At 36.0% G+C, this 24,580-nt stretch overlaps 2 protein-coding genes across 2 annotated transcripts; one reads left to right on the top strand and one right to left on the bottom strand.

Moving 5' to 3' along the window:
• Window positions 1-136: 136 nt before the first annotated feature.
• On the bottom strand, window positions 137-706 carry LOC121972847 (transcription repressor OFP4-like). Its single transcript, XM_042524471.1, has one exon. The coding sequence runs from the start codon at window positions 704-706 to the stop codon at window positions 137-139; it is 570 nt and encodes a 189-aa protein (XP_042380405.1).
• An 8,016-nt stretch (window positions 707-8,722) lies between these two features.
• On the top strand, window positions 8,723-15,178 carry LOC121971475 (protein FLX-like 1). The gene is made up of 5 exons (XM_042522762.1): window positions 8,723-9,358; window positions 12,880-13,043; window positions 13,239-13,363; window positions 13,583-13,710; window positions 14,825-15,178. Exons 1-4 carry the CDS (start codon window positions 8,805-8,807, stop codon window positions 13,667-13,669), a joined length of 930 nt encoding a protein of 309 aa, XP_042378696.1. The 5' UTR covers window positions 8,723-8,804; the 3' UTR covers window positions 13,670-13,710; window positions 14,825-15,178.
• Window positions 15,179-24,580: the final 9,402 nt, after the last annotated feature.

Below are 24,580 nucleotides of genomic sequence, written 5' to 3'. Positions count from 1 at the left end.
AAAGTAAATTTATCATTATTCTACTTTCTACTATTAGTAACTCAATCCGATAGTTTACTCGCATTGTTTTATTTATCCTCACACTTTCACAAGTACTACAATAAGTCAAAGTGGGAGTAAAACGACAATAATATAATTACGAGGGGCATTTCGTAAAGGTAGTTAAAGTGTTGCGGGGTAAACTGAAATTCAAATTTCTAATTTTTGTTTCTGGGAAACAAAAAAAATTGAGATCGAACAGAATTTGCTTGAACACCCTGACGATGAGACCGTGGAACTCGCCGGAGTTGAGCGACAGGTAGACGGCGAGGAGCTCAGCCAAGTCACCGGAGCCGGTTATGCCGTTCTCAACGATCATCTCGACCATGGACTCCCGGAAGTCCCTCTGCGGGTCCGCAGAAGCCTTCACCACCGCCGAGCTCCCCGCCAGCACCCCCTTCCCCTGCCACCGCGCCGCCTTCTTTCTCAGCCGCACCGGAGCGGGCTTGCACCTCCTTCGAACCCTTCTGCCGCACCCGACGTCGACGGGGGAGGCGACGACCGCCCTCTCGGCCTTCCTAGGCGGCTCCTCGGCGGCGAGCTTGCGGCCCGGTGAAGGCGACTGCTCGGTGGCCGCCGGCGATGAGGCCGTCTTCTTTCTCGCGCCGTGGGCGATGTGTTTGAGCTTGTTGAGCCAATCAGAGAGAGTGAATCTACGGCTGCCCATGGAATCTACGTTGGATTCGCTCGAGATCGAATTAATCTTTGTCACAGATTTTGTACGCGATAAATAGGAAGAGGGGAATTAATTTATATTAAAAAAATTGCATGCTTTTACTACATACGTACATAAATTTAATTTGTATGTTGTTAGATGAAAAAGAGGATTTTTTTTTTTAAAAAAAATTGTTGTTGTTGGACCAAATCAGTTGGTGCACCGAACAGAGTGTGGAAATACGTGGATTCCTCCAACAGAATCAGACAGATGTAACTGCTGACTTGAGGAGGCAGCTCCAATATTTAATTCGCTCGAGATCTAATATAGTAATATTTGATGTTCTGGATAAAAATTAAAAGGATGTTTTTAATTATTAAAAGAGTGTTTTTTTTTAAAAAAAAAAGGTAAAAGGTCGGCTTATTATTATTTATTTACTATGGGTAAAAATAAATCAATTTAATTCGTTTGAAATATTATATAAAAAATATTTTATATTAATTTAGTTAAAATTATTTAAACTTAATTAAAACTATTTAACATGGTTAAAATTACCATAACCTTGCTGTCCCGACAATTATTAGCTACTATAATAATGTAGCTGTCAATTAAGTGGTATATAGTTGTTTTTTTTACGTCCAGTTTTTTTTTTTTATATTAACTAATTCATTTCGAACCAACTATTCCTGCTTATACATGCATTTATACTGATATTATATATCTGTATAAAAGTTATATATTTGGCAAAAGCCACATATCCTACTATATTACATGAAATAAATATCAAGTATAATTTGTTAAAATATTTGATAAGATTTACAATTTTATTTTTTTTCGGTAATAAGAAATAAAAAAATCATTGCAATTGGAGAAAATACTAGGTCCGCTAAAGGTAATTAAAATAGAGGGTAAGTTAAAATCTGTCTACTATAATACGTAGGATTAAAGAAATGCTAGGGGGTGAATTGCATATTTTGCTTTTTCATGATTTTCAACAAGAACACGGTAAAAGAAATAAAAGTATACATCGGACTAGTTTTAATGGCTAGCGTCGAAGAACAAAGTACATCAGAAGTTAACATCGATGAAGAGGAGCGACATCAGATGAATACAGTAAAAATAGGGGAGAATAAAGTTTCAGATATGACATGGTAAGTGAGGTATGCTTCTTATCTCCAGATCAATTGTATTATGATATTAAATCAATATCTAAATAGTGTGTAAATTAAAAACTAAAAATAAAATTTTTAAAAAGGAAAATTTAGAAATAAAAAGAATTTTGGCAAAATCTTGCTTAATAGAGGATCTTGAAAAATTGAAAACTGAAAATACTAATTTAAAGGGACAAATAGAAAATTTAAAAAATTCTGCATGCTCAAATTTTAGATATCATCAAAGACTAAATTAGTATTATAGATTTTACAAGGATCAAATCATAAAAGTAATAAAAACATCCATTACTAAAAAAATACTTGATCAATCTAGGAAGGAACATATATTGGGTTCTAAAATCATACTTAGTTTAAATTGTGGATATTTCTAATTTTAATTTGATTTAATATTTGCCTTTTAATTGCCTAATGTGATAAAATAAATTATTTATACAATTTCTGTTCAAAATTAATTAGGTATTAATTTTTTCGAAAAAAAAGAGGATTTCATTTCCCGTTTGTAGAAAAATTTTCAAAAATTTTTGATCGTCATATTATTTTTTATGATTTTTTTTACTAATATTATATTTTTTAATTTAAAAACATTTCGTAGAGTTATTTTTATAAAATTTATTTTTAGGTAAAAACTTATAATATTCTCTATCCAATAAAATATATTTAAAATTTTTTTTGACTAATATTTAATTTTCTATGAATTATTTATACAAATACTATTTTTTAATATTAACAATTCTTGAACAGTTAATTTTAAAATATTTAATTTTTTTGCAAAAATATTTACTCTATTACCATCTTAGAAATTTTTTCAAGATTTTTCAAACCTCAAAATTATTTTTAAGAAAAATTCATCTATATATAGTAAATAATTTATTACTACTTAAATTGATTTTATTTTTTCATAAAAAATTTATTACTACTTTGGATATGCCTGCTTAACCTTTATAAACATTTTTCAAATTTTCAACAAATAAAATAATTTTTAAAATAATTTTTATTGAAATTTACTTTTTAATCACAAAAATCAGAATCTTGAGAATAAATTCTAAATTTTTTTCTTAAGTGTTAGTCACTGTTTATATATTCCTTGGACTTTAATTTCAATTTAATTTAGGAAAATCTTTATTTTTAATATGATTAAAGGGGGAGAGTTAAGAAGTTAAGTTCAAAATTAAGGGTGAGGTACATTTGTTTCCAAATATTGCATATCTAATGTATTAAACTTGCATATCTATTTAATTTAATGTCTTATTTTATTCTAACTTAATTTGGGTTGATCCACATCAAAAAGGGGAAAATTGTAAGTACCCCGTGGAGGTTTAATGTGATCAACAAAACCAAGTTAGGTCATGTTGTCTTTTGATATCTTGTGTCTAAGTGTGCAAGAACCTAGGAATATAGGAAGTTGAGCGAAAGATGTAGCTAGCGAGAAGGATGACACAAGAGAGAGTCGACGAGCTCGTCGTCTAAGGAACGAGGTGCTGTGGAAGAGTGCGCTGGTGGGCGAGAAGGGAGCGCGTGGCGTTTCCGAGGGATGAAAAGCCGGAGCGGAAGATTGCTCGAGGAGAAGGCCGGAAGATAGGTTCGGTTGAACCCAATTTCAGATGTCAAAATCACTCAAGTGAGCGGAGCCAGAACGAGGAGAAATCGGGTAGTCAACAGACGATTAACTGTCCAGCCCGGCTAGGGTGCCTTGACCGAGTTCAAGCGCTTGGACCCTCAGGGGCAACTAGGGTGCCTGGGCTCGCACCCTGATCGAGGGCTGGTTCAGCCCGGTCCGGGCGCCCGGACTTAGTGCAGGCCCCGGACCAGAAAACTCTATTTGTGCCATGCTGTTGCAATTTGTTACATCGTGGATAAAATTTTATCCACACCTAGACGCCCAGAATCCTTCCAGGCGCTCCGATCAAGTCTATAAATACAACACTGATCTCAGTAGTTTGATATTACACTTGTAAATGAGTTTTCTTTTTGTTCTACTACTATGTGAGTTGTCAATAATATAAAAGGCTACTCTGCCGAAAGGAGATATTCATAGTGAGCTTCACTTGCCTTGGATTAGCAATCTTCTAATTGCAAACCAAGTAAATCTTTTTTAACTCTGTCTTTATTTTATGAATTTATTTTCTGTTATTATACAAGTGTTTGCCTAACTTAATCCGAAAATCGAGAAAGGGTATTTGTTTATTTTTAGGGCTATTCCCCCCCCCCCCCCCCCCCCTTCCTTTAGCTGGCCGCTAGGGACCATCAATTCCAAGCGTCTGGATTTGCTCAATGCACTTAGATTCAACCTTATCCAATTCGATACGGTCGTGCTTTATCCTCTCGTGATAAACCTTTTAGTCCAGGTGCCTATAAGGCATCAGGGCACTTGGATATGATCCAGCCGCTTGAAAATTTTTCCAAGCGTCTGGAACTTTGTCCAAGCCATTTGCTTTGGTTGCCTCTAGTTTACGTGCTTGCATTACAAAGTTAGTATAACACAAGTATAGAAGCATACATAAAATAATTATGATAGTCTTGGAATTGTCTAGTCATGACTTTTGGATTTATAGTGAAACTCTACGTCGGATCGACGTCTACTGTTCCCTTAAAGGGAATGCGTCCTCACCTACTCCTCTCAGGAGAGTTTACCTGACTTAAAAAACATCCGATCCTCTAGATTTGTTTGGACTTCCTGCTTGGCATATGATCATCTGACCCCCATAACTTCCTCTCGATGTCCGATCCTCCAGACCTATTGACCTACTAGATGTTCGTGTAAGGGATCAGTGGCCGGCTAGAAGGGGGATTGGATAACTAGGTCACCCCAAATCGATTTTTTCTCTACAAGGTTAGTGCGCAAGCGGAATATACTAAAACTAAAATAATGAAAGCAAAGCGAGAATACAAACGCTAACATAATTCCTTTACGTGGTTCGGAGATTGTTTGCTTCTACTCCACGGCGTGTCCTTGAGGTGGATGAACCCTTGATCCTTTGGTGGATCAATTCCCGGCAATCTCTGGCTAGAGCTTCTTCTCTGTGGAGTACAACATCTCACAAATCACTCTTCTTCTTTTACAAGATGGAGATTAAGAATAGGAAGAAGAGGATGGCTTGGAAGCTTTGGGTAATGACTTAGGAGTTATTCAACAAGCTTGAGTGACCTCCCTCATGCCCCAAAGCTTCCCTTAAATAAGATGAGAGAGTTGATCAACATATCAACTCATCTCGGCACCAGTCGACTGGCAAAACCATTAGTCGACTGGTGCTACCGTTGGAGGTAGCCAATGACTACTTCGCAGCACCAACGGTTTGCCAACGGTCATTTACCAGTCGACTGATAGCTGCTGGTTAAGCGAACAGAATGCTTCTGTTCACTCCCAGTCAACTGCACCAGTCGACTGCACCAGTCGACTGCACCAGTCGACTAGTCCATACACACTCACACTCATCTTTTCCAGAGTTGCACTTGAAGCCCTCTTCCTTTGGCCTTCGTCCCTCAGATGCACCCGAGCCCGTGACTCCTCTCTCGGTGTCATCCTTCACGTTGCCTTGAAGTCCGCTTCCCTCGGCTCCACTCCGTTGCTCCTCGTTCGGCGGCCCCTCGGATGTCTTCCACATCATCCTTCACCGACTCACGAATCTGAGCCCTAGGATGAGCTTCCCAAGCTTAGCTGCATCAAGCTCCTCATGTGTGTTCCACCAAGTCCTGCAAGACTCAAACATACATATCAAACACATATGAAAGCTTAACTTAAACTCTTTGACACACACATCAAAACCATGATCGTACTGATCAAACTTGGGTCGATTGCACCAACAGTTTGGTCCTCTAAACCTGTCTAGATTGCTCGCCTAATCTATTTGATCTGCCAAGTCTTCTACCTAGTATCTGGTTCAACAAACTTACTAGGATTTTACCTTGCTTAGTATCTACTAGGACTTTTATCTTGCCTAGTATCCAGTCAACTTGACATATTAGGACTTTCCAGTTTATTACCTGCATAATTAGTCAATCTAATTAGATCAAAACAAAATTTAACTTTGAAATCTTTGCCAATATTAAAATTCAATTCAATTATCTAATACTTTTTCCACGAACACAATAGCGCTAGATAAGAATATTTTATAGACGAGAAATATGGTGGGACAATGTTTTGACTTTTTTAAAATAATAATAAAAGGCATACCATTTGGATGATTCAAAGAATTAGGGGCGTCATTTTAATTTTTACCCTATACTTTCGTTAGAAAGACATTTAAAAAAGGTCCAAATAACACCCTATTATATTTTTTATGTTGAAATACTCTTATTCTAACGTTGTTACGTTGTTGTAGTAGATTCAAAGTAACCACTACAACTTAGGGCATCTGCAACGTGGTGTTAATGTCGTGTTATAACGGCATTGTTCATTTAACGTCGCGTTGTAGATGCCAACTCTGCGTTCACCCGCTTGAACGCGTTCAAGCATGCATGGGGTGGGCCAGGGCTGGCCCGCCCCATGTGTATAATTTTTTTTATTTTATTTTTTAAAAAATGTAAATTATAATAAACATCTATTTTATTTAATAAATATATTAAAAAATTAATATTATTTTTGAAAAACTATAAAATTATATTTTTAAAAGTAAAATTATTATTAATAATAATTTAAATATTTTAAAACATATTTAAAATATATTTATTTAATATGATATAATTTTAAAATGATTGAGTGGATTGTGGGACCTATAAATAATGAGTGTGAATGTTAAAAGGAATGTGGGTGAAAGAAGGAGGTTGTTATAATGAGTATGTGACAATGGACTTCATACTTTTTGATGAGGTGGTGGGTGTTATAACGAGATAGTATTGCGGATGCCCTCATAACAACTACAACGTAGATGATTTAAAATAATTTTTTTTCTTTTAGTTTAACTTTGTAACAAATATTACATAAAAAAATATTTTTATATAAAAAAATTCACTATCAACTTGGTTAAATTTGTTTAAACTTAATAAAAATTACTTCAAAATAGTTTAAAATATTTTAAACTTGATAAAATATTTAAACAGTTATTACACTATTGGAGTAATTATTCTAACTATTGAATAACTGCTACAAAATTATTGTAACTATTACTAGCTACAATGTTATATCAACTATTAAATAATTGCTACAAACGTCATAACAACTCTTGAGTAGTTACTATAATGTTATATAATAAGAGACTAGATCCTTTGTCCCAATAAACCCTATTCCCTTGTCCCATTTAGTTTTTTTTTCTTTGATTTTTTTTTTAAACTTTCAATTGTGCTAATGAGATTTTGCCTTTAGGATTTAAGAGTTGGTTTATAATATTAATCACATAAAAATGTTCAAATCAAAACAAAACTTTCGTATGGAAAATAATACCTTAATAACCTTAAGTCGTATACTCATACATATAAAAAAAAATCGATTTGGAAATTTTTATGTGATTAATATTATAACCAACCCCTAAGTGTTAAAGGTAAAATATCATTGGTACAATCGGAAACTTAAAAAATATAAAAAAAATTGAATGGGACATGAGGACAAAGGGTTTTTTTTGGGAAAGAGGATCCGATCTCATAAAATAACAATAACCACCCAGTTTTATCTCATTAATAGAGGCCAACTATATGAATCCTCTTATACTATTGGGTTCTATCACCTGTTATATCATTATCTATATTTAAATAATTTTTATCTGATCTTATCTTATTATTGTTAATCAAGTTTACATTGATCTTCCTTCTCATTTTAATGTGTATATTTGTTATAATTTTATATCACTTAATTATAACATTTATTATTCATTTAAGTACATGTTTGTATCATTTTAAATGTGCCCCTCGAAATTTTAACTCAATAAATGCAAATTTGACTTTCTTTATAATGTTTTTATTTTTTATCTTGTTAATCTTTGACTCCTTATATGCCCACATATCCACTTTAATAATCTCATTTCTGCAACTCTAATTTTCTACTCGTGTTTGGGTCATAACATATCATTTAATTTCATACCTATATAGTATGTTTAATTCCTTTTAACCCCATTTCAACTATCCTACTTGTGTTTTTTTTTGTAAAACATCCTTCTCAACTTCTCTATCCTTTTATAAAAACAATCATAAATATGTAAAACATTCAAGTATAAATAACTCTCATCTTCTTTATTAACAATTACTTACTACACCTAATATTGCTAAACTTAAAATTCATATATTATATTAAAAATCTTTTACTTCTAATATTTTTCATCAAAATTCAAATTTAGTATTTATTTTTTCACATATTTCATCAAAAAAATAATATCATGCAAATATTATAGTAATTATTAATAATTACTATAATAAATATTTTTGATTAAGTTTTTATAGTTTCGATTGAGTATAAAGAATTTTTAATATAAAAAATACTTTATACATAGTATTGTATTTTAACTAAAACTAATCTAATATATTTAAAATTACTAAGTAATTAGTGTTATAATTATTTTTACATGGATCAAAATTATTTAAATATCATTAAAACTCTTCTAATTTAATCAAAATTAGTCCAATATAATTAAAATTGAGTTTTGATCTAGAGATATAAACATCATTTTAATATCTTTAACATACCATTATTGACAGTTATCCTATTATAAAATAGTTTATTATTTTTGATAGTATTAAAATATTAATTAACTAAAAGAATTTAATTTGATACCTATAAATGTTTATTATTTTTTGATTTAGAGGTGAAATTTTAGGATTTTTCTTGCTTTATTTTTAGCTTTTAAATGAGTCATTTAATAACATTTTATAAAAATATTTAATTAATCTTCATATATTTCAATAATTAAATGCTATATTATTTATATTATTCAATGTTAATCTAATCTCGCGTCGTCTTCTCTTCCCGTACCTCCCCAGAAACCCTAGCGGAATCATTCTCACTCCGTCGTGCAATGGCCGGAAGGGGTCGCCCTGCCCACATCCTTCCGCTCCATGACCCTCCTCTGCCTCTGCTGGCACGCGTCCCTCCGCCTGCTCCGCTCTTTCGAGCCGCCGAAGACGCCCTCGTCGCCCGTCGCCACGCCGTGATCTCCCTCGAGGAGCGGCTCGCGTCGCAGCTCAGGGAGATCCATATTCTCCTTAATGATAACGAGGAGCTCGCGGCCTCCCATGTCGCGCTGAAACGGGACCTCGACGCGTCCCAACACGAGCTCCGCGTCGTCGCGGCCTCTGCTGCGGAGTCCAAGGCCAAGGCGGATGCCGAGGCCCGTGAAATATTCGAGCGCTCGTGCAAGGCGGAGTCGGAGGTGCGGTTGATCGAGAGGATGCGCGCCGATATGGCTCAGGTTCAGTCCGATGTCCGGACGTTCAGTGCTGAGAACGAAGAGCTCACCCAGAAGCTGCAATCGCTCAAGGGAGAGCTGGCTAGGGCTCGATCGGACCATAAAGAAGCCGCGACCACCGAAGCTGAGGTCGAGGTCATGCGCAAGGAAATCCAGAAGGGAAGGTCCGTTAATTCTGACAGCTTCATTTGTTTTCTCCAAGATATTACTGCAGCTAACTCAATTCCTTTACATGCAAATTGTTTTATTGTTTTAAACTAATTTAAACTTAATCAAATTGATTTAAAACTCTAAGCTGCCCCATTTACTGGATTGTAACTTGTAAGTGTTAACTTATGTGGTTGTTTTGCAAGTGCTAAATACGCCTGCATATGCTTTTCTAAACCTTGTAAAAATATGACATACTTAATAGGAACATTTTCCTTCTTGGCCTATGAACTTCTCTATAAAAAATTCAAGGTATTAATAGAAATTCCTACTATTTTTTGAGACCAAACACAATGCAAAATTTGGCATTGATCACAATCAATATTAACAATTTGTTCATCTATTACACTATTCATAGAGATAAAGTTGTTTGTCTATGTTATAAAGAGGCTTTTAAAAAGCATATGCAGGATGTATGTGGGTGACTATGAAGTATGTAGAGGCCTATGTGGTGGCTTTCTAAATATATTTAGATTGATAATAATGTGTGTGTATATATATATATAAAATTTAAAAAAAAATTCTTCAAATCGGTCAATCTCTTAAAGCCTAGCCTATATCTAAATGTGTGAGGTCTTCAGAAGAGAACATGGAAAGTAAACTGTAAATAGCAATTCCATGAGAGATGGCCTCTACTATACTCCTTGCTATAGTCAGCAAGCTGATAGGCTGCTTGAGAGATGCTGCTAGCCTCACTTCCTTGTGTCGGGGAGCAAGAAGATGAGACTTGCTTTTAGAGAAGAGGAAGCGACAAGGGAGAACATAGGTTTCCTTTGGAAGGGAAGCAATCACTCATAATGAGGAAGTTGTCGTGAGCAAGTAAAATCGTAATCATTAATGGTTGATTGGTAAAATACCATATTGCTGTAATAAGTTTAGGTTATTTGATATGCAAGGATAATTATGCTTAAACAACAATTGATAAGATGATAACATTAGTAAGGTTAAGTACTTGTATATTAATTATATTAGGTATATTATACATTTAATTAATTAATTAATATGTAGTATATTTTTTTTTAGCTAGATTACTAATGCACAAGAAATTTAATATTAACTATTAAGAAATTTGATGATATAGATAATTACATAAAATTGATTAATAGTAGAATAATTAATGAATTATAATATTCTAAATAATGATATCATAAATATTTATAAATTATATTAATTATTATTTATTACTAGTATCATGATTTCTATAATTGTTGATTTAATTATTATTTATTATAAATAATAACAAAAGTGATCAAATTATTTGCACAAGTAGTATTAGAAACAATAACAATACTAGTTATATTTAATCGTTAATGATTGATAGCATTCTAAAATATATCATACATACTAACTTGATAATATGTAATCTGATCATTTAAATATGATGCTCATTATTCAAACTAATTTGATATATGATACCAGATTGATATGTATCATACATATTAACCTGATAACATGATGTCAGATTACTAGTGATACTAATATCTCCATCGACTGCTACAAGTTACAAACTGGCAAATATAGTTGTTTAGGATTTCAAACCAATTTGGTTTAGTCTTAAATCTAATGGGTTCAAATGAACCAAATAAGGTTTTTTTTTTTTTTTTAAAACTGCATATGCAAACCACTTATGCCATATACAGTCCCTTTCAAAATTCATTTAGGTGGCAGCATACACAGTCCAAACTGAGGTTTTTAAAACCATGATTGTAAAATATATGTTTCCAGAAAATAATACTAGCATTTGACTTTTTGTCTCTTCTAGATTTTTTATTTGGCAGACTGATGTCTCAATTTCCTGCAAAGAAAATATGATGTGCTCATTGCCAGAAGATAAACTGTTTAATTCCTGTTGAATGAGCTGATGTTTTCAGGCTGTGTTGCTTGCTTGATATGGATCAAAATTTGAAATGGTACATAGTTTTTTTTTATGATTTAGCAACCACATCAACTATTATAAGTTGATCAACAATATTAATCATCAGAACAGACAGATGGCAAGAAACAACATAAAAAAAAAATGAAGGGCAGCCTGGTGCACAAAGCTCCCGTCATGCGAGGTCCTGGGGAAGGATCCATTGTACGCAGTCTTACCCTGCTTTTTGCAAGAGACTGTTTCCAGGATTTGAATCCGTGACCTTTTGGTCACATGACAACAACTTTACCGTTGTGCCAAGGCTCCCCTTCATGGCAAGAAGCAACATATGGGCTATATAATACATGGAGAAAATCATTATAATTAGTCAAATATATCTTGGAGACTGAGACCAAGATCCCTTTGCGATGCCATAGTATAGCTTATTGTGCTACTACATTGCTTGGGGCTAGGATTGTCTATTCATCCAAATTTACTATCTTCATTTTTCACTTTTTCCTCCTTTCTGCCATTTTAGTTTATAGTAGGGCTAGGATTGTGCACTTGTCATAATTTGTTATTTTCCTTTGTTTTTTACTCCTTATAACATTTTTTTTTGTGAAATTTTGAAAAGGATATGCAACAGGTATGCAGCTGAATATCCATAATGCAAATGTGGTATCTGAGGTGCAAATATGAGTATATATGCAATATTGTTTCGGTAAATTAGAGAAAAATCCCCAATCATAATGTTAACTTTGCATGCAATCCCCATGTCCAAAAAACTTTGTTTCCACTCCCTGCATGCAAAGTATTACTTGTTTCAACTCCCTCATGCAAATATTGATACCTAAATTGCCCCTCAGATTTTTTTAGTACAAAAATTTCAAAATTGAGTACAAAAAGTCCAAAAATGAGTATAATTCTTCTTAAAGTCAGTACTTTATATTAAAAATCGAGATATTTTCTATCAAAATTGTTCCTCTTATTTTTTAGGGTTTAGGGTTTAGGGTTTAGGGTTTAGGGTTAGGGTTTAGGGTTTAGGGTTTAGGGTTTAGAATCGTACTCAATTTGATAGAAAATATACTAGATTCTAAGTTAATATACTCAATTTAAGAGGATTTATACTGATTTTTAGACTTTTTGTACCTAAAAATATCTTGGGCAATTTGGTAAAGATACTTAACTGGGGAGTGAAAACAATGATTTTAATGGGTGGGGACTGCATGCAAAGATTTGTTTGTCAATAGGGACTGCATGCAAAATTACCCATATTGTTTTCTCAAATAACATCAATTATAGTAACAGTAATATATGATATCAGATTTGCTCAAGCAACTTACATAATAAGCTTCTTATTTATTTATATAGCTAAATATGGCTTGTTTAAATCAATATAACTTGGACATTAAAGAACTTTAACAAACTAGTGATTGGTCTTGCCCACATAATACATCACTGGTGCAATGCAATCCCTATTGCATAGGCTTATGTGGATGCATGGGAGGCTAACCCAATCAGACTTCAAGACGATGTTGAACAACTATAGCCAATATGCCATTTGAGTATCTATCATTTTAAATTTAGATTTGCTGATTCTCTTATCTAGCTTTTGATTCTGCATAGGGCTGCAGTAGAGTTTGAGAAGAAGGCACATGCTGATAACCTTGAACAGAGTCAGATAATGGAGAACAATATGCTTTTAATGACTCGTGAAGTTGAAAAATTACGTGCTGAACTTGCAAACATAGAGAAGAGAGCACGAGCAGATGCAGCTGCAGCTAACTCAGGTACTTTTACATGATTAATCTTTTTCAGTAGACATTTTGCTTAAATTTCATATTCTTTCATCCATCAATATCTTTCTTCCATTTCTTCTACTCTTCTGCTCGCTTATAATTTCTTATGCTTGAAATTGGTCTTCACTTTGTACTAGTAAGTCAAATTGTAGGGACTTTAGCAGGTATTCATGGGATGTTTTTCAGGTCTTGGATATGCTGGAGCTTATGAAACTCCTCAGATTGCGTACCAAACAACTTCACATGCAGGAGAAACTCCTCAGATTGCGTACCAAACAACTTCATATGCAGGAGCTTATTCTTTCTATCAGGTTTATCTTTTCGTTTGCTTAACTTGTGTCAATGTAGATGTATATCATAATATTTATGTTTAACCTTATGATCTATAATATCTTTTGTTGTCAAAAGTTTGTATTTTCATCCTGTGAAATTGTAATCTAATTCTAATACCATATGATAGCCTTGGCAAGTTTATTTTGCAGTTGTCATTTATCACAATGTAAGACTAACATGTGTCATTTGTTGCTTAGCCAACGGCTGATGGCACCTCCCAGTTTGGATCTGCAGCTGCTCCTCTTAGTCAATATGGCATACAACAGATGCATGCTCACAGATAAATGCAAACTATGCTCGCAAAATCTTACCCAATGCGCTCAAGGTATTATTCTTATATCTACTTTCATTGTGCTAAGATGTGGCCTCACTTGCTGCTTGTTTGATTGCATAGGCTCGTTTTTGGGTAGCATAAAGATTAAACAGTTTAAATTATTCCCTAGTTTCTTAAATTCAAACTCAGTACAGCGCTGATTAAATCCAATATATCTATATAAACCAAAAATAAATTATTCTATGAATTGCTTGATCAAATGCAGAAGTTTCATTTATATCAATTGCTTAAGATTTGTAAATATGCATGTCTGACTATATGTTGATACTTTATGTAATAAATTACTTAGATTCATATAAAAAATAGTTTTATGTAGGATCATGAATTGCTTAAGACAATTAGTTTACTATGTTGAGTGTTTAAATTTTTTCTTATTTTAGAATTGTCTAAAATAAGGTTTGTATCGAATCATATTTGAATTGAAACAAATCATCCCAGTTTTGTTCACTTCTGATTCATATGTAATAGCTGTATTGTTTTTTGTGAACCGTTCTATGTGTGAATTGTATTATAAGATACAAATTGTGAATCGCATGATTGATTCCGACAACTATGGTCAATACAACGTCCAATTCATGCATTTTGATAGATAAAATCTTTGTTAAATCTCGTCAGTCTATGTGATTGTGAGGTAATATGTTTGTATGTACAATATTACATTCATCAGCTGCGTGCCTAAATGTAATTGCTAAAATCAATGTAGCTGTTATTTATTTATGTATGTATTTGTTTAATGGTTTGCCATTGGTATGTCTCAGCTGCGACCCACCCCATTGCCTACAGCATACACTAAACATACTAAAAAGTTCATTTGTCTTGGCTTTTTAACTAATGCTGCAAGCATCAGTTAAAAAGTTTGAAATTTATTATTTGAAAATTTTACATTTAAAATTTTGTTTGGTCAGTTAGTGAGTTTAATATTATAAGTTTATTTATTCATTTTAAAAGTTTGATAAGCACTTTGTCGATGAACATGATACCCACATTTTCAAAACAACTTGCTATGACATGTTTGCATTTCACTTTTCTCAATTTGTTACGTTAATTGTGTCTATATGTGGTTAATGATCGAGTGACATCCTTTATTGTCTCTTTTGTATTGCAGGACCATAGGCCATGATCGAGTTACTCATTTAAGTATTTCAAGGCTAATCAGCCAAGTTGGTTCCTTATGTGCAATCTGTATGCCTCCAAATTAGCAAATCTCGTTGTTTATTGTTAATTATCATTAATCTTAGTATTATTATTTTCCCCTTTGAACATGGAAACTTCATAATTGTATTTCAGTGGTGGTAAACTTGCCGCTGATTAGCTGACATATTTTAGATACAAGAGCTCTCTCTGTTCGTGGAGTTGTGGTCTTTCCAATTTGGAGCTCCTTTTCGTCCTAAACCTGAGGATGACAATGAGTTTGTTAATAATCGGTGAGTTTGATTTTAAATGGGTTACATTTTATCATTCATTTTCTAAAGAAGTTTCTTGTTTATGATAATTTAATAGTCGGTTAATTTGCTATTATTCATTTTTCATAAGAAGAAAATTACAAAACAATATATTGAGTCTATGAAAGCTGACATTTGGGATGCGGAAAATACTAGTAGATTTAAATTAAATGTCACTTTAAATCCAATTAATTATTTCGTCTAAGTTTAGGGCGGTAAATGAATTTGATATTGGTAAACAAATTTAGGATGCGTTTGGTTTGTCCCATTTTCATTTTCTGAAAAACTTGTGTTTTTTATTTTTTAGAAAATGATTTTTCTGCGTTTTTCGTTTTCTTAGAAAACGTTATCTCATTTTCTTAAAAATGAACGTGGAAAACGCAAATCAAACGTGTTTTTCATTTTCTTAGAAAATAAAAATAGAAAATAACGTGGAAAACGTAAATCAAACGTCCCATTAGTAATTTATTTGATAAAGTTTGTTTATTTTTATTTAATCATAAAAGAATATATAAAATAAATAAGTTTGAATACTAGTGAGTTTGTTTTGTTAACGTTCACGAATTTCATGAATAATATCTATGCATACTTATTTGGTTCGAAATCAGTTAAGATGATAAGTTGGGGATGTGGCTGTGTGATTAACTCAATGAAAACTCTACGTAGCTTTGTAAGATAAAATTTGTCAGTGTTGAGTCTGGAAGGGATTTTTGGCGTGATATCAAGAAATGAGAACTGTAGAAGACGAAGTTGTGCATACCTTTCTTTGTAGTTAAAAATCTCCTTTTATAATGTTAATTAGGTGCTTGTGCATGTGTCTCAAGGCGTAGACACATTTTCTTAGGTGTCATAAGAAGAGACAGGTCAAAAAGTGTCCCTGACATCATACCTTAAGCAACCATGCAATTCTCTGATGTGATAGTTTGAAAATTTCTAATGTACGAATGCTTGGTGGACATGCTCTGCTGTCAACGACACAAACTCTCAAAAGGCTATGACTAGATACTTGATGGGGTCATGCCCAGTCGATCAGGATTTGCTCGGTTGGGCTGCCTCCGCTCGGCTGTGTCCTCAAGATTTGTCGACTTGTCATTCTCCTTGCTTCCTGACTGTCTGCGGTTATCCTGTTCAGACCAGACGTAAAGCTCGGTCAGTGAGACCAGCTGCTGCTTATTTCTCTTTGCTATTGGAAAGTCATTTTACCCGGTCAAGACAAAGCTCAGCTTACTTGTCCATGTACCTATCACTATCCGTTCAGTCATAATCGGCCTATTCGACCATAAATGGTCTGCTCCTCACTGCATGGTCCGCTCGGCGGACTAGGCTATTCCGCTTGCTTATATATTCCACGTTAGTCGATCTTCCCTATTTTGACCAACCTTTGGTGGGATCCCATATCATTACCGGATCACAAGCCTCCCCCTCAAGTTTAGTCGAAGGAGGCTGCAAGTCTGACTAACTGGACCATTAGTATGCTCGTGAGCCTATCTACCTGATCGGGCGTCCTGCCACTCGGGGCCACCTATAGACTTTGTAGATGTCTTTCCAGGGTGTTTTAGTCGTCGTTTGACTGCTGATGGTGAACATATTGGTATTAAGCCATCGTCTAGCTGTTGATTGCGAATACCTTAGGTTTTATAGCCACTGTTCGACTATTGATAGTGAAGACATTCGGTTTTATAGCCGTCGTTCGACTGCTGATAGCGAAGACATTCGATTTTATAGCCGCCGTTCAACTGCTGAAACGAAGACATTTAGTTTTATAATCGCCATTCGACTGCTGCTAGCAAAGACATTCGGTATTAAGCTACATTCTGGCTGTTGATGGCGAACACATTCGGTTTTATATCCGTCGTTCGGCTATTGATGACGAAGACCTTCAGTTTTAAAGTTGTCGTTTGGTCACTAATGCGACGACACTTAGCCAATTTCTGACTCCCCACTGAGCTTTACTCCTAACAGTACTGATTTTTAATTGCCATTGATGTCATTTTAATTTCTCAAAAGTCGCTCAAATCTTCTTCCATTAATACTGGGCAGTGCTCAGCCATGCCCTATAATCATGCTCTCAGCTTTACCATTAATGCTTCCTGTAGAGGAATGCCACGTGGCATGCTCGCATGCCGTCGTAAATGTGATGTGACAGGCGATGGTTTGGGAATAATGTGATTACTGCCTTTTTTGAAATCATCGGTAGCGATAAACTCTCCTTTTCCAAAGGCCTTGATTGAACGGCTGAGAACGGTCGTTCTCCACGTTTCTAAGCCACCAATTTTTTCCATTCCTTGCACCATTTTCCTTGCTCCCACCGTCGTCTCCTCCGTCGGCGATTTCTTCTGCAATAAGCTTCTCTCCTTTTCCTTCAAATCTTTTGATCTTCTTCCCCCTCTGTTCTTCATGGCTGAGTCTCCTTATCCTCCCCTACCCGTCGCCGGGCTCTGATATACTTCCACAACCTCCAAATTCAATGGCAGTAAAATCGACCAAATGAAGCTTATCTATTGTTTCTCCACTGATTACCAACTTACCATCCCTTCTGCTTATGACCGTTCTCATCTGCCGCATGATGCCTTTCTCACCTTCTTTAAGGACTACTTTATGGTAGTCTTCGATTTTTCCGTTCATCCCCTCTTCTTAGAAATGCGTAGATATTTTCCACATCTCTCTGAACTAACTAGTGTCCAAGTCCTTTAGAAAAAAGTAGATCCGCTACCTTAGCGACCCTCTAGTGCCGGCCCCACGAATATAAAGGGAGGTAAATGTAGATACACAGGCCATAGACGCATGGTGGAGTAAGCATCAAGTTGTCAGTTCCTGAAAATCGACCCCTGACTATTATGCTAGAGGTGCTATGTACCCACTGTCTGCGCTACGCCTTGGGGTACTATTCCATCTGTACGGAATCCCCTTTAGGTTGCTGTGCGGGGTGGCCGTGCTATCTGTCTGTGCAGAATTCCCTTAGTACCTTGCATGTTTCATTATTTTTATTACCCCAAATTATCCGAGCCGGGTATTATTTTGTTTCAAGCTGGAGTGAGCGCTATCTTTTTTGATAAAATGTCGTCCTCCAATAAGCACTAGAGGAAGCATTATTTTTTTTGTTTGCTTTCTCATCCTGCCCATCTTTCGACCGGTTGGCAGATGAAATTGATGAAGCCTCCTTTGCTTAGAAGATATCGAAGTCGATTTGACTATCTGCAAGCCGTCTCTAGTTTGGTCAGTCAGAAGTATCACATACACCGGCTGCTGTTGGAGGGTGTCTTATACGTGTTCGGACTAAGGCCGATCCGAACGCGGCTTCCCCTTCCCTTAGGTATGCCCTTTTTCTTCCCACTATCTTTGAATCTAACTGATTTCTCGTCCTTTTTTACATCCCAAATCATGTTAAGGGCACGGTTGAGCGGCAAAAGCAGACTCATTGATGTAGAGATCAACGCCAAGGGCGTTGTTGAGCTGGAAAGTCATGGTTTATTACCGGTCGAACGTTCTGATGATCCGATCGACGAAGTAGGGGGAAGCCACGCGGTGGTTAGCGAGGCAGGAGGGAGCCGGACGGACGGTGGCTAGCGATGCCGCGACCGCCATAGGCGAACTCCCCCACGAGCGACCATCCATGGCGTCGATCATGGTGCCTTCAGAGTCAGCCACCTCGAGTGAGCCATTAATCCAACGATGCAAGAGGTACCGAGGGGAATCTTCCTTCTGTTAGACTACCTTCGCCCTACAAACATCTGCGCCTATCGCCCCGCACCTGCACTCCGAGCGGGGCGAGACCTCATCTTCCACCATGCTGGAGAGGGAGACTGCCGTTCCCACTCCGTCATCGTTTGATCGGACACCCTAACTGTCTGCGTTGCCGGCCGGAACCATATGTGCACGGCCCGTTGCGTACATACCACAGGCGAACTCCCCCACGAGCGACCATCCATGGTGCCGATCATGGTGCCTTCAGAGTCAGCCACCTCGAGTGAGCCATTAATCCAACGATGCAAGAGGCACCGAGGGGAAGCTTCCTTCCGTTAGACTACCTTCGCCTTGCAAACATCTACACCTATCGCCCCGCACCTGCACTCTGAGTGGGGCGAGACCTCATCTTCCACCATCCTGGAGAGGGAGACTGCCGTTCCCACTCTGTCATCGTTTGATCGGACACCCTTACTGTTAGACTACCTTCGCCCTACAAACATCTGCGCCTATCGCCCCGCACCTGCACTCCGAGCGGGGCGAGACCTCATCTTCCACCATGCTGGAGAGGGAGACTGCCGTTCCCACTCCGTCATCGTTTGATCGGACACCCTAACTGTCTGCGTTGCCGGCCGGAACCATATGTGCACAACCCGTTGCGTACATACCACCTCTGCCGTCCAAGCAGACTGACCAGGTGTCTACCATCCGCTCCTCCTCGATATCCAAGTCAAAGATCCGACCACTTCCGAGCCGTCGAATCTGAGTGACCGCAGGTATATAATGGCCATTATCCATCTATCGATAGACGAGTGACATCACTCTGACAACACCGAGCTGCGGTCCTCGGAGCACCAAATTAAGATTCAAGGACCGCTGACCCAAGTTTGGGCCGACGCGAGGACTTGCGTGGTGACTATTTCGCCTGGGGAGCTCGTAGACGACTTCACTTAGAAGTCCATTAGGGTACATATTTTTACTAAGTGTTACTTTTATTTTTCTTGATTGGCGCTTTAAACCTGTTCTTACTATAGTTCTGGGTTGAAAGTCTAGCCATGTGCTAGAGGTTGGTCTTCTTGGAGCACGAGCGGCAGCAACTACGCACTTCGGCCGGGCGATCAGAAGCCTCCCAGGCCCTTGTCAATCAACTGAATGCGGAGGTGGCCCGACTGAAAGAAGACTTGGACCGGAGTTCCAAGCAACTGCTAGGCTCCGAACGAGTGCTTGGTGCTGAGAAGAATAAAAATCACGAGCAAGCCCTCCAACTCGATCGACTTACCAAGCAGGCTGATTCTTTTGAGTCGAAGATAAACTCTGTCAATGCTAGAAAACTCTGAGCCATTAAAAACCTGGATATTAAAAACAAGGAAGCTCGAGTTCTGACTCAAAATCTCAAGGAGGCAGAAGTTGCTCTGGAGGCCGAACGAGCGTGCTGAGCCGCAGAGCAAGCGGAGACCTAACTTCAACTCGACGCAAAAGACGCAGAGTTGGCTTTATTAAAGACTGAGTTGGAGGCGTCTCTTCAGAGCTGACCAACAAAATTATAAACAGGGAGAAACTCACCAAGTCGCTCCCGGACGACGTTCTCGACTACCTCGACTAGTACTCTCTTTAGATTTCTAAGTAACTTTTTGTACTCCCCCCTGACACTTTATAAAAATTTTTAAGTGTCAATGAATGTGTGCCCATTCGATGGTTTCCAGCTTTTGTTATAGGGTTTTGTTAAATATTCTAAGTGTCCTTCCGTGCATCCCCGCTCGGTGCTTTATGGCTATTTGGTTTTCCGTTCTATAATCTCGTAGCCCTTGTGAAAATCTCACAAGTGTGAATTCTTGCGCTCCTGCTCCTCTAAATAATTATTTGCTAAGGCATCCGGTTGATTGTCTTAGCATAGGCCGAACGACCTGTTTGCCTATAAATTGCCTGCTCGGGTCCAGAGTTTTTAGGTGTGTAACACTTGCTTAAAACTTTTCCGATCGGATCGAGAGTCTTTAACATGCTTGGTCTGAACCCCGTGGCTACTTTCAAGTGCGAGAGCAACTCTCGCTTATAACTCGCCCGATCGGGTTGAGAGTCTTTGACGTGCCCGGTTTGAACCCCGTGGCTATTATCTTCAAGCGTGAGAGCAACACTCATTTATAACTCGTTTGATCATGTTGAGAGTCTTTTGTAGGATCGAAAGCTTTAGAGGGGGGGGGGGGGGGGAATAACGCTCATGACTTTCACGTTTATTTTAAAACAATCGAGTAATACGCAGCGGAAAATAAAAACAATACTAACACCAAGGTTTTAACTTGGTTCAAAACTTGTGGCGACTCCTACTCCAAGGCCCACATTCGTTGAGTGTTTACTTTGGGCAATCACTATTAATTCGAAATATTACAACTTTAAGTACAGTTAATGAAATGCAGTAAAATATACCAACGACTAAGATCAGTAAACTTGGAGCTTCTGGTTTGTCGGATCGTTCTTTGAGCAACACACAGAAGAAGGATCGTAAGTTCTTAGTTGTTCTTGGATGCTGCTCAAACCAGGCTTAAATAGCCCGTTGAGGGCGCCTTCAACCGCATGGAGGGCGCCTCCAACCGCATGGAGGGCGCCTCCAAGCCCGCCGAAATCGCAGCGTCGATAAGCTCCTGCATCTTCGCTGCTTATCTGCCTGAGGACGTCTCCAAGTTCCATGGAGGGTGCCCTCCATCCAGCATCCAGGGCGCCTCCAAGCTCCATGGAGGGTGCCCTCGCGCCTTGCTACGAGGTGGTCGATCAAGTCACCCGAGGCGCCTCCAAGCTCCATGGAGGGCGCCTCGGGACTGTTCATCCGAAGCTTTTCTTGTGCCATTTCCATCTTGCTAGGCATGTTAGTCGACAACAAAGTATACCCTACAAAACAAACTTAGTATAATAAAATAAGATAAATAGAAAGTTATTGTGACAGTCTCCGGACTATCTGGTTCTGACTTCGGATTTCCTTCGGAAATCCTAGGTCGAATCGACGCCTACCGTTCCCTCTACGGGAAATGCGTCCTCACCTACTCCTCTCAGGAGAGTTTATCTATTGCTAGATCGGTCCTCCAGACTAACTAGACCTTCTGCATAGGGTTACGACCCCTAGGACCTAGGGTTACCACCCCTTAGGGTTTTCCTCAGCCTAGGGTTACCACCCCCTAGGATTTTCTTCAGCTTAGGGTTACCACCCCCTAGGACCTAGGAGTACCACCCCTTAGGGTTTTCCACCTGCCTAACCGCAGTTAGGACTTTCCACCACCTAGGGTTACCACCCCCTAGGACCTAGGATTACTACCCCTTAGGGGTTTTCACTTACCTTGAATCCACTAGGACTTTTGCCTAAAACAACTTAGGACTTTCTTGTAAGTTCAATGAACCTTGTTAGATAACAAGACAACTTAACTTTGGACTCTTTGACATAATCAAAATACAGGTTCAATCGTCGGATGCTTCCCGCACGAATAATCTCCCTCTTTTTGATTATGGCAACACGGTTCAAAGTTAAGTAAAAGATAACAAAATAATAAATGAATTTAAGCATGAGCATCAATACAATGATTTGAAAAAAAACTTCCTTATGCTCCCCTTTCATAAAAATTATGTTTAAATTCTTAACTTTGACTTTTCTCTCCCCCTTTCACATAGATAAAAAATAATACTAGGTAAAGAGAAGTTTGTTTTACATAGCAAAAATATTTATTCTTTTAATTTTAAGCTCCCCTAAAGGGTAGCACTTAAAAACTTAGCTAATTTTTAAGCATTTGAAAGTGAGTAAGTCTTTTAGAAAAACTTAGTTAAACTTAGTTTTTGAAAATAAGTGTTTTGAAATAGATTTAGCAAATTTAGAAATGTTTTGAAAATTTCCAAAAGGATAACTTAGCTAATTTTTAGCCTTTTTAAAAAAAATTATTTTGTCAAATACTTAACTTTCAAAAGAAGTTGATAAGAACTTAACTTTAATACTTAGCTTTATAAAGGTTTTGAAAAAGATTTAGCTAAAAAGGTTTTGAAAAAGATTTAGTTAAAATTACTCAGCTTAAAAAAGATTTTGATTAAACCTTAGTTTAAAAAATTTGATAAAAACTAAATTACGTATTTAGCTTTTTCAAAAAATTTTTGATATCAAAAATACTTTTAGCATTAAAAATATTATGATAAAAATTTCAACTTTAAGAATATTCTGATAAAATATTTAATTTTAAACATAATTTCTTGAAAAAATTTGATTAAAGCTTAGTTTTTTTAAAAAAATTTGATCAAAACTTCGTTAAGTACTTAGATTTTGATAAACACTTAGTATTTAAAAATATTAAAAAAACTTAGTTAAGTAAAATTTTTCTTTGAAAAATATTTTACCAAATACTTAGTTTTTGTTTTTTCAAAAATAATTTTAAAATTAAATTTCCGCTTTCACTCCTTAATTAATGTCAAAAAAATTTAATTAAATAATTTTAGTTTGGGAATCCTAGAGTCCCAAACATGTAAATAAAAAAAACATAACGATTATTATTTATTTTTCTGATTTTCCATCTCATTCAAGCATCTTCAACTTGTGAGTTTATGTGAGACGGAGTTAAATTTATTTTAATTTTATCAATATTTACAAATATTAAAATTCAGATTTTGGAATGTAAGTTTGAATTTTTAATGAGTTTAATTAGATTTGACAATAACTAAAATTTTGAAGATTTTGAAAATAATTGTGATTTTGAAATTACGATGTTGAAAATAATCATGAAATTAAAATTAATTATGATTTTGTAAATAATTTTTTATTTTTATAAATAATTATGAATTTAAGTAAAATGATTTTGAAATATGATTTTTGAGATTAATTATGATTTTAAAATAATTATAATTTAATTATGATTTGAAAATAATTGACATTATTTATGATTTAAAAATAATTGATATTTTAAAATTAATAATGATTTAATTAAGATTTATTATGATTAATTTTGAGATTAATTAGAATTTAAAAATAAGATTTCAAAATTAATTAAGTTAATTTAATTAAATTAATTTTAATTAACTTAATTGAGTTTAATTAGTTTTGGTTTGGTTAACTACGTTATATTTTAAACATAGGACCATCTCACTCTTTTCTAGATTTTCAATCAGGGAACCTTAATAGTTTTGTGAAATGGTTAATTTAATCTTTGATTTAGGTTATTATCTAAGGATTAATTTACATTTGAGTTTGACTCAGGTTTTTTAACTAGTCAATTAAATATTCATTTCAATGATTGATTTACAGGCTATGGTAAGACATTAGATCTTCTTGGGTATGAGATCATCCACCACTTCTAGACAAAATCTTTCAAAGAAATTGGATATTTAATTTTCTTTTTGAAACCCCTAGGTCTAACTAGTCAAGTCTAATCTAGTCTAAGCTTGCATAATGAAAACAATAAATCAAACATCAGACAATTCTATTTTATGATAAAAATAGTCTTTTTATTAGCTCCCCTTGGATCATAGCCTCAATAAGGTCTATTAAGGTAATAGATTTGATTCTTGTGGATCCAATATTGACCAAGTCCAACTTGATTAATCAAGTTCGACTTGGAGACCCATGCTTGGACTAAGTTTCTATTTAATCGATTTACTAATGAAAAGTAAGATCTAAATATTTGTTTGGCCTTGTATCCAAATCCAGTTCGGTTGTATACGACCCTTTGTTTTCTAAGAATTAGGTCAAGGTTCTTGGAACCTAAAGTGAACTGTTC

Source organism: Zingiber officinale, chromosome 4A (genome assembly GCF_018446385.1).
Source record: "Zingiber officinale cultivar Zhangliang chromosome 4A, Zo_v1.1, whole genome shotgun sequence".
NCBI classification, from domain to species: domain Eukaryota; kingdom Viridiplantae; phylum Streptophyta; class Magnoliopsida; order Zingiberales; family Zingiberaceae; genus Zingiber; species Zingiber officinale.
Note: the sequence above shows the minus strand (reverse complement) of the source record. Positions and strands in the feature narration are given on the sequence as shown.